Raw genomic sequence first — 11,346 nt, forward strand, 5'->3', positions numbered from 1 at the left:
TAAATACCTATCAACTTCTGAGTGAATAAAGAAAATATGGTATACGTATCCCATGGAGAACTGCTCAGCGATTTATATGGTATACGTGTCCCGTGGGGCACTGCTCAGCCATTTATATGGTATACGTGTCCCGTGGGGCACTGCTCAGCCATTTATGTGGTATACGTGTCCCGTGGGGCACTGCTCAGCCATTTATATGGTATACGTGTCCCGTGGGGCACTGCTCAGCCATTTAAACAAATGACATCATGTTGTTTGCAGCAACTTGGATGAAAATAGAGACCATGATCCTAAGTGAAGTGTCTGAGCAATAAAAACTCAAATGCCATATGTCCTCACCAACAATTGGAGGCTAAACATGGGCACAAAGGGATATAAAAGAGCCTTAGAAACCAAGAAGGGGGGCAGTAAAAGTTAAAAACTCACCTGCTGGGAACAGTGAACACTATTGTGGTGATGAGACACTAAATGCTGTGACTTAAGTATTACAAAAGGTACTTACATAATGAAGACATTTGATATTAATATCAAATATTAATATTTTGAAATTTTAAAAAAGAAAATAAATAAAATGCTGCTTTAAAAAGTTAAAAAATAAAAACGGAAATAAGCAAAATATAAGTAAATAATAAAAGAGCCTGATTTATTAAATTGATTATAGAGCACAATACAGAAGTTCAATGAGAAATCAATGCTGGTTCTTTGAAATGCCTCTAGCATGACTAACAGAAAAATAAAGAGAAGGCACACACGCGCTAACATAAACAATGTAATTAGAAATGGGCCAAACCCAGGAAGAGACACTTCACTACAGATACTGCGTTGCTAAACAGTAGGCACATAATGGTTTCCATCATCACTACACATTAGGGAAATGCAAACTAAGACTATGAAAAGAAGAATTAAAATTTAAACCAGTAATGGTAATATCCAGCACTGGCAGGGATGTAGGGAAACTGGATCTCTCATACTTTGCTGACAGGGATATAAAAAGTTATAGCCACTCTGGAATATCATTTGACATTTTCTTTCAGACTAAACAAACATTTTCCATTCTATAGAGCCATTTTCACTTTTGGGCATATATCCCAAAGGAACAAAACTTGTATCATCATAAAAACTCCACGCTACTGCTCTTCTCTGCTCCACTGGCCGAGGGTAAGCTTACGTCTCACGAGCTTCAGTTATAAATGTTATAAACTAGTGAGCAAATGTTCCATTTTTACTTTTTGTTTTTTTTGAGACAAAGTCTTACTCTGTCAACCAGGCCATAGCACCATGACCTCAGCCTACCCCACAGCAACCTCAAATTCCTGGGATCAAAGTGATCCTCCTGCCTCAGCCTCCTGAGTAGCTGAGACTACAGGTGCCTGCCACAATGCTCAGCTAATTTTTCTATTTTTAGTAGGGATGAGGTCTTGCTCTTTCTCAGTAGGTCTGGAACTTCTGAGCTCAAAGGAATCTTCCGTCCTTGGCCTCCAGAATGCTAGGATTATAGGCATGAGCCACCACACCTGAACTTATTTTTACTGCTTATACAATGTCTATGATGTCAGCAGAGGTGATAATTGAGTGATGCACCAATTATGGCTAAAAATTCTACTTAGCCTCCATTCTGATTGGCCAGCATCATCTGTGGCTAAATAGTCTCAGTATTTAAGTTGGCATTTCCTATGCTATACTTGGAGGTAATATTTTCTCTGATTTTACAGGTGGAGATGCTAAGTTATAAAGAATTTCAGTAAATCACCAAATATCATAGTCTTTGATTATTTTTAAGACCTCTCTTTCCACCATTCCCACAATTGCACCTGAAAAGTTTGAGAATTATACTCAACTAAACATTTCTTAAAAAACTAGTTTTTAAGGAAATAAATTAAGAAATAAATCTTATCAAACACAACAAAAATAATATTTTGTATTTGCAAAATATGATATATGCTATACCAAACTGAAGTCTAAGTACTGTATTTAGTAGTCACTTGATTGCATTTGTGTCTTTTCTTCATGTGCAAAGAGATTCTTAGCTCACTAAAAAGTGTTATAAGCAGGGCGGTGCCTGTGGCTCAGAGGAGGAGGGGATCGGCACCATTTACCAGAAGTGGTGGGTTCAAACCCGACCCCAGTGAAAAAAACTACACACACACACACACAAAAGTGTTCTAAGAAAAGCAGAACTAATCAATTACTGTATTTGCTATCAGTAATGGGTGTTTGAGGTTCTCCATTACCCAAAAGAATGCAGAACTGACAGTATTAACATCACTAACCAACATTAGGGTAGGTGACGGACTTTGAAAGATTAAGACATCTGTGAAGAGCTAAAAGTAATAACTTTGACAGTATTAATAATGCATTTTTAATAGTAACACTAAGAATCAGTGTAAGTGGTTGCAACAAAGCCATAGATTAGCCTGGGGCGGGGGGGAGCAGGAGCCAGAGGTGGAGGGGGAAGGCACAGACAGGTGTATGTCTAGGGAAGACGCAGCAGTGCAGACACAGATATGAAAATTTGGGGGCCAGTTAAATACGGGAATAGAAGGTATCAAGGCACTTTCTAATCTGATAGAAGACATATACATGGGTCATTATGAAAGTTTTGAGATACACAAAAATCAAGAAGCATAAAACCTGTGAGGGCAGAAACACACGAAGCCCTCCCAGCAACACTGAGAAGCCAGCGGGGCCACCAGGAAGGGCGCTGTCCTCTGTGCTTTCTGTCAGTGAAATATTGGACCATGAGACAGTGTCTCAAAACTTAGTGACCTATAGGCAAGGCTGTGGGAAACACCAATACTTTAGAGACAGACAGAAAGGAGCCAGGCAAAGGGTGTGGTGGTCACAGCTACCACTTTAAATGACCTTCAGTCCTGGAAGTGAGAGAAAGACAAGTTGGCGGACAAATCTAAGGCAGGAGAGAGATTCAGACAAAAGGCTTAGGAGGAAAATCAATAGAAAAGCATTAGAAGATGTTTAAGGTGAGAAGAAGCCAGAGTGTTCAAAGGAGCAAGTATAATCTGAGCATAGAATTATGGTATTTTAGTTCATGGATGAAAAATTACACTGGATTTTCATGTCTATAAAAGTATTTTTTTATCATTTTCATATGAAATCTATAACTCAATTATAGCCCAAGAATATGGGGAAAGGGGAAAGGGAGCGGAGGAGAGGGGGAGGACGGGTGGAAGGAAGGCAATTAGTGGGACCATGACTACGGTGCAGCTTACAAGGGCACATGTGAAACTTACTAAATGTTGAATGTAAATGTCTTAACACAATAACTAAGAAAATGCCATGGGGCAGTGCCTGTGGCTCAAAGGAGTAGGCCGCTGGCTCCATACGCCAGAGGTGGTAGGTTCAAACCCAGCCCCGGCCAAAAAGAAAATGCCATGAAGGCTGTGTTAACCAGTTTGATGAAAATATTTCAAATTGTATATAAAACCAGCACATTGTACCCCATGACTGCATTAATGTACACAGCAATGATTTAATAAAAAAAAAAAAGTTTTTTTTAAATTTTGGTATTTGCTGTCTATCCTTTCCTTTACATTGGGATGATGCGTTTATAATTTATCCCAACTCAAACACTGTTATTATGAACTCCACCTCAGGTAGTGGAAATAATTTAGACTTTGAATGTTAAAAAAATATGTATAAAAATAAAAGTAGTGAATCTTTTTGATGCATTCAAAACTACATAGTTAATACACTTCAGGATATTGAAAATTTGTATGGGGCAAAGCAAAAATTGTTCCTTTAACTTATCTTCTTTAACATACATTACATGGGGGAAATGAATTGTTTTACGAACAGTTTTCTGTAGGGATTTATATTCACATTTAAAGAGAAAATAAAACAATAGTAACATAAGGTCATATTTCTTCAGTATTCTAAACGATTATTTAGAATGTGAAGCCACCAAGTGAGTGTTTTAGCTCCCAGGATGTTATTTTAGCGTGACACAAATGCAGTTCATAAGGAATTACAACTAAGAAATGTAAGTAGTTGTGTGTAATTTGTTTTAACAATGCCTTTAAGTGAAAATTTGCCAATAAAATCTCAAAGTGGATCCATTCTTTTGACCATGAGAGATATTCCCAGCTAAGTGAAGAGTGTGGGCTTTCACCCCCTTGGTTCTCTGAAATCTCCACCCCCCCCCAAGGTGTCTTAGAGGTGTGGATGCCTCAAGAGTGTGTTATGTGATGAATTTATTGGGTTTACCTTTGCTTCAATCTGTTTAGTATCTGGATTCTGAAACAAAAATTTGATTTTGCTCTTGCCATCATCTGAAGAGCCTTTAAGCTGAGAAAACTTATATCTCCAAAGTACAGCCTAAAGGGGAAGAAAGAAACAATGTAAGTCAATATAATTAATAGCACCATTCAAACCAGAAATAGTCCTTTTCTAAATCATAAAAGTGAATCATATAAAGTTCGTACTATGTCCCAATATTTAAAATTAAATTAAGTATATATTTATTAAATATTATAGTTTATTATTCAATATAAATATCCCTTAATTTTCATAACTAACATTTGATTTTAGTATCTTTTCTCATGTGCACATGAAATACAAACTGCTTCTTTCCTTTTCAATGGGAGTGACAGGTGACTCTTGACTGATCCTTCTGCAGCTCTCCTCTTGAAGCTAAACTAATGGCCCTGAGCTTTATCCAAATGACACAGCAGCTCGAACAAACAATTATGACAAAAACTTACAGGGAGTGCTCTGGTGACATTAGACTAGAATAAGCATTTCACAGAGCCCTCGTCCTCGGCCTGTGGGATGGAAAGCACAGGAAGTACTGCCTGTTTCCAAAATAGATTTTATAAATGCGGCCTTCTCGAAAAACAAAATGGAGATACATCTACAGTCATTGGCCGTAAGTGGAAATTGTCTATTAGGATTTTTGAAAGTGTTTAATTTCTGGCCCATAGAAAGTGTGAGATGATTTCTCCTCTCTTCCCCGTTACAGGTCCTGTCACCTGAGTAAATGTCGCACGTTGTTCTCTTACTGAACCCCAATCAGACACGCCCCAGGTGAAAGGCAACTGTGTATGCTTCAGCATAATCACACACCACGCACTTTTTGTTACATTATTTTAACACTCTTTATCTCAATAAATTATGATTTTGAATATTTTTAAAAATGATTTCAGGTTTTTGAATAATCAAGAAAATAGCTGACAGTTGAATGTTTACTTAGTACAATTCTATTTAAGCCACTGACTGATAAAACAGTGAGGAGACACAGTATAAATTATGCATCTCATGTATTTTTACATAATAAATTTTTATAGAAATAAGTAACTCACAAATAAGAAAGATTGTGGGTTCAGTTCTATAACACTATGATAAAGTGAATATCATAATAAATAAGTCACAATATTTTTGGTGTCATAGCACATGTAAGAGTTACATTTATACTATATATATTCTTTAGTCTATTAAGTGTTCAATACTATTATGTCTAAAAATTGTACACAGCTTAATTTAAAATGCTTTATTGTTATATATGCTAATGATCATCTGAGGCTTGCCAAATCATATTTTTGCTGGGGGAGAGTCTTGCCATGACTTGGTGCTGCTGATGGAGCAGGTTGGAGGTTGCTGGAGTCTGGGGCGGCTGTAGCAATTCTCAAAACAAGACAATTAACTTTGACACATCGACTGACTTATCTGTTCACCAATAATTTCTTTGTACCAGATGATACTATTTGATAGCATTTTGCTCACAGTAGAACTTCTTCCAAAATTGAATTCAATCCTCTCAAATCTTACTTAATCTTGCTGCTACTTTATTAAGTTTATGTAATATTCTAAATCCTTATTTTTTATGATTTCAGCAATGTTCACAATACATGTCATCTTCCAGTAGTAGATTCCATCTCAAGAAACTACTTTCTTTGCTCATCCATAAGAAAAGCTCTTTATTCATTAAAGTTTGATCATGAGACTGAATTCAGCCACCTCTTCAGGTCCCACTCTCTCTCTATCTCCTTTTTTTTTTTTTGAGACAGAGTCTCATTTTATCACCCTGGTAGAGTGCTCTGGTGTCATAGCTCACAGCAACCCTCAAACTCTTGAACTCAAGTGATCCTCTTGCCTCAGCCTTCCAAGTACCTGGGATTAAAGACACCTGCCACAACACCCGGCTATTTTTAGAGACGGGGTCTCGCTCTAGTTCTGGCTGGTCTTGAACTCCTGAACTTAAGCAATCTCCCCTCCTTGGCCTCTCAGAGTGCTGGGATTACAGGCATGAGCCACCTTGCCCAGCCAGGTTCCACTCTTACTTCTAGCTGTCTTGCTATTATCTTTTGACCAAACCCGCAGTTAATTCCCACACTGAAGTCTTAAACCCCTCAGAGTCGTCCATGAAGGTTGGAATCAGCTTTCTCCAAACTCCTCTTCATGTTGATATTTTGGCCTCCTCCCACGGGGAGGCCACACGTGTTCTTAATAGAATCTAGAACGGTGAATCCCTTACAAAGGTTTCCAACTGATGTTTCCTAGATCCATCAGAGGAATCACTATCTGTGGCTCATGTAGCCTTGTAAAATGTATGTTTTCAATAATAAGAAAATAAACAAAAACTCCTTGGTCTGTGATTTGCAGGATGGATGTTGTGTTAGCAGCATGGGAACAGCATTAATTTCCTCCTGCATCAGAGCTCTTTGGTGACCAAGTGCACTGTCAATGAACAGTAATATTTTAAATGAAATCATTATTTTCTGAGAAGTAGGTTAAAACAGTGGGATTAAAATAGTAAAGCAAGCTGTAAATGGATGTATTATCATCAAGGCTTTATTGATTCATTTCCAGAACACTGACAAGGTAGGTTTAATCTGATTAATAAGGGCCCTAGGATTTTTGAAATGGTAAATGAACACTGGCTTCATCACTATGTCAACCCCTAACAAGAGACTCAGTCTGGCCTTTGGAGCTCTAAGCCAGGCATTGGTGGCTCCTCTCCATCTGTGAAAGCCTAGAACACATCTTCCAATAGAACATCTTGTCTACCCAGAAGGTCTGCTGCTCAGTGGAGCCTTGTTCATCAGTTATCTCAGCCAGATCTCTAAGTAACTCGCTGCAGCTTCCCCATAAGACTTGCAGCTTCACCGCAGACTTTTACATTATGGAGATGGCCCTCTCCTTACACTTCCTGAAACCAACCTCGGACAGATTCAAACTTTCCTCTGCAGCTTCTTACCTCTCCCAGCCTCCATAGCAGAGAAAAAAGGTAGGGTCTTGCCCTGGATAGCATTTGACTTAAGAGAATGTTGTGGCTGGTTCATCTTCTACCTAAACCACTAAAACTTTCTCCACATTAGCAAAAAGGCTGCTTTGCTTTCTTACCATCTGGATGTTCATTGGAGCAGCACTTCCAATTTTCCTCAAGATCTTTCTGGTTTTGGTCTTCACATCCTGGCTAACAGGTGCAGGGAGGGGAGATTCCAGCCTATCTTGGCTTTCATCTTACCTTCCTTGTCAAGCCTTAATCATGTCCAGCTTTGGATTTAAAGTGTGAGACTCGCTACCTTTTCTTTCACTTGAACCTCAGAAGCAATTCTAGGGTTCTAACTGGGCTGCCATCAATACTTTGTGATCAGGGGAACAGGGAGGCCCCTCCTGAGGAAGAGAAGTAAGGAAGGTCTGCCCAGAGTTGCCATCAAAACACACAGTACAGCACTGTTTTGATTAGCTGTAGCTGTAGTAACTTTTGAAATCAGGATTGAAAGATCTCCCATTTTGTTTTCTGTTCAAGATTATTTTGGCTATTTGGAGTACTTCCAAATTTTATATGAATTATAAGATGCAGTTCTCCATTTCTTCAAAAAGCATCAGTGAGATTTTATAAGAATTGTATTCAGTCTACAGATTGCTTTATTCCATATTGTCATCTTACCAACATCAAGTCCTTCATTCTGTGAGCACTGGGTCTTGTTTTATTATATTTCTCTCTAATCTCTTTCAGCATTGTTTTGTAGTTTTTAAAGTACTAATCTTTCTCCACCTTGGATGAATTTATTCCTAAGAATATAATAAAATTTTTGGTGCTATTAGAAAAAGAATTGTCTTTTCTATTTCTTTTCTAGATTATTCATTGTTAGTACATAGAAACACAACTGGCTTTGTGTGCTAATCTGGTACACTTCCACTTTGCTAAAATTATTGATTAGGTAAACAGGTTTTATGTGTGTGAGGTATGTGTGCCTGTAGGATTGTCTACAGGTACCATCGTATCTACTGTGAATGGGGATAATTTCACTACTTAATTTCCATTTTGATTGGCTTTTGTTTCTTTTTCTTGCCTAATTGCCATGGGAAGGATTATCAGTACCATGACAAACAGAGGCAGTGAAAGAAGGCATCCTTGTCTTATTGATGATCTTAGGAAAAAACTTTGTCTTTCACCCTTGTGTATTATGTTAGCTGTGGGTTTTTCCTTACATAGATTTTATCCTTCTATTTCTCGTTTATTAAGTGTTTTTCCAGGAAAGTTTAATGCATTTTGTCAAATAGTTTTTTTCTGTATTAATTGAAAAGTTCGTGTATGTTTTTATTTGATCTTCATTCAATTAATTTCTGTATTACATTGTTTGATTTACATATGCTGAAACTTCCTTTGAATTGCAGGCTCATCTATAATCCTAGCATTGTGGGAGGTCAAGGTGGAGAATTGCTTGAGACCAGGAGTTTGAGAACAGCTTGTGCAAGACTGAGAGCCTGTCCTAGTTGGGCACATTTGCATGCACCTATAGTTTCAGCTACTATGGAGGCTGAGGCAGGAGGATTCTTGAGCCCATGATGCCACTACACTCCTGTTTAGGCCAGAGTGAGGCCCTACTTCAAACAAACAAAACACAACACAACAAAACAAAAATCCCACTTGCTTGCAGTATATAATTTGTTAAGTACATTGCTGAATTCTGTTTGGTTATATTTTTGGAAGATCTTTTTTTTTTTTTTTTAAGATTCATAAAGGATGTTGATCTAGCATTTTCTTGTAGTATGCTTGTCTGGCTTTGGTGTCATGGTGATTCTGACCTCACAGAATGAGTCAGGCTGTGTTCCCACTTGTTCATTTTTTGTAAGACTTTGAGAATTATTGCCATTAGTTCTTCTTTAAATATTGGACATAATTTACCAGTAAAGCTATATGGTCTGTACCTTTGCATTGTTGGGAGATTTACGATTACAGACTCAATCTCCTTAATAGTTAATTGTTCTGTTTAGGTTCACTCATTTTTTAAGATAACATTTTTCTATGATTTTATCCATTTCATTTAGTCTATTCAAATTGCTATAGTGTAGTTGTTCAGAGAATTATCTCATAATCAATTGATTTCTGCAATATAGTCAGAATTTCCTGGTATCTTTTCTGATTTTAGTAATTTAGCTAGAGGGTTATCAACTTTATTGATCTTTCCAAATAAACTATCTTTGCTTTTGTTGACTTTCTGTATTATTTTTCTGGTTTTGATTTTATTTTTTTCCACCATAATCTTTATGTCACTCTTCTTTCTGCTGCCTTTCAGTCTATTCTTTTTTTTTCTACTTCTTTAAAGGTAGGTTGATTTGAGAACTTCTCTCCTCCTCCCTCCCCTCCTCCTCCTCTTTCCTCACCTTGCTTTCACATTTTGTCCTTCTCTTTAAATATGAACACACCACTATAAATTTCCCTTCTTGTACTGCCTTCATTTCATGTCATAATTTTTGTATGTTGTGTGTTGGTTTTCATTTTTCTCTATGTATTTTCTAATTTCATCTGTAATTTATTCTTTATCCAATTGATGATTTAAAAGTGTGTTTTTTCTACTTCTTTCTGGATATTCTAATTTTTCTTCTGTTACTGATTATAGGTTCATTCCATTGTAAGCAGAAAAAAAAATTGTGTGCTTGTAATCTTTTAAAATTCATCACAGTTTATTTTGTGTCCTAAAATATGACTTGTGCTGAAGAAATTTCTGTGTGTCCTTCAGGAAAAGAAAAAAGTATTCTTATTCTCTTGACCCTGAAGTCTAACTCATTGCTTGATTCTTTCATGGACTATGACTTTCATGTTGTGTCTGAAATGCCTATCACGTATTCAAAGTCTTCTTTGTTTACTCCTGTTATCTTCTAGTACTTAGTTGTATACTTCTTCATTTACATTTAATTTGTGTTTAATTTGTTTACTTTTTGGTCTGTGATCCTTTCTGAATTAAGTTTTGTGGATAGTATAAATTCTATAAAATGATTAAATTTTTTGTGCATGGGGGTATCCAGGTGTCGAAAAGGATATCTTTTTTTCTATTGTATTACCTACTGCCCATTGTCACAGATCATTTTGTGACATTTAAGTTGGTCTATTTCTAGGTTCTCTATGGTGTTCCATTAACATATTTGTCAATTATTTTCACCAAGACCAGACTGTGTTGGCTACTGCAGCTTTATAGGAAATCTTAAAGTCAGATGATGTTGGTCCTATGGTTCTGTCCTTGTCCTTCAGTATTGTCTCTGCTATTTTGGATCTTCTTTCTCTCTATATAAAATTTGGAATCAGTTTGTCCATATCCACAAAATAACTGTGTGGAAATTTAATTGCTGTTAGTGGTATTGTCCTAGTTCTCTGCTTCCTAATTGGTCTTCTGTCTTGCTGTTTGTTTTATGAGGTATATAAGCTTTTGCTTTATACGGTATATAAGCTTCCAATTCTGTAAATGTTTGCTTTACATCTTTTTGAGCTCTGACAGTTGAGACATATTTTTTATGCTTGCTATTTTTGTACCTTATTAATGTACATGTAGATGTACACATGTAATATGTATGTATAATATATATAATACGTACATCAATGTATCATGTCCTTCTCTTTAGCTTATAACAGTGAATTAAAGTCTTTTTCTTTCCTGCTTTTAGTTTAAACACTCAGATCTCATTTGGGTTCTATTTTTATGGAATATCATTTCTCACCATTTTTCTTTTAAACTATCTAAATCATTACATCTCATATTAGTCTCTTGTGCACACATATAGTTAGATCATTTTTTAATCCAGTATGTGTGACAGGAGGAATGGAAGTTATTGTTTCATGGCAATGGAGTTTCTGTTTAGGGCGGTGCCAAATTTTGGAACAGAAAGTGGTGATAACTGATGACTGTACAACAGTGTAAATTAATTGATGTCACTTAATCATACATTAAGAATAGTTTAACGTAAGATTTTAAGCTATGTGTCTCTCTCTCAAATATTTACATATAGGTACACACACACCATATAAAACCACAATTTTAAAAAATAACAACAAAAATAGATTCCAAAAAGACTATCTAAAATTTTCATACCTCAAAAATATAATAAAAA

General features: G+C 36.5%; 1 protein-coding gene across 1 annotated transcript in view; it reads right to left on the minus strand.

Annotated features, from left to right (window-relative positions):
* The window catches only part of SNTG1 (syntrophin gamma 1), a gene marked incomplete at its 5' end in the record, with an annotated part of 391,830 nt that overhangs the window by 28,946 nt on the left and 351,538 nt on the right, over window positions 1-11,346 (minus strand). The window contains one exon of the mRNA XM_003793729.2: window positions 4,222-4,332. Within this exon, the coding sequence (XP_003793777.2) occupies window positions 4,222-4,332 (111 nt within the window). The remainder of the gene's footprint in view (window positions 1-4,221; window positions 4,333-11,346) is intronic.

Source organism: Otolemur garnettii, unplaced genomic scaffold (genome assembly GCF_000181295.1).
Source record: "Otolemur garnettii isolate 467f Iridium unplaced genomic scaffold, OtoGar3 scaffold00071, whole genome shotgun sequence".
Classification (NCBI taxonomy): Eukaryota; Metazoa; Chordata; class Mammalia; order Primates; family Galagidae; genus Otolemur; species Otolemur garnettii.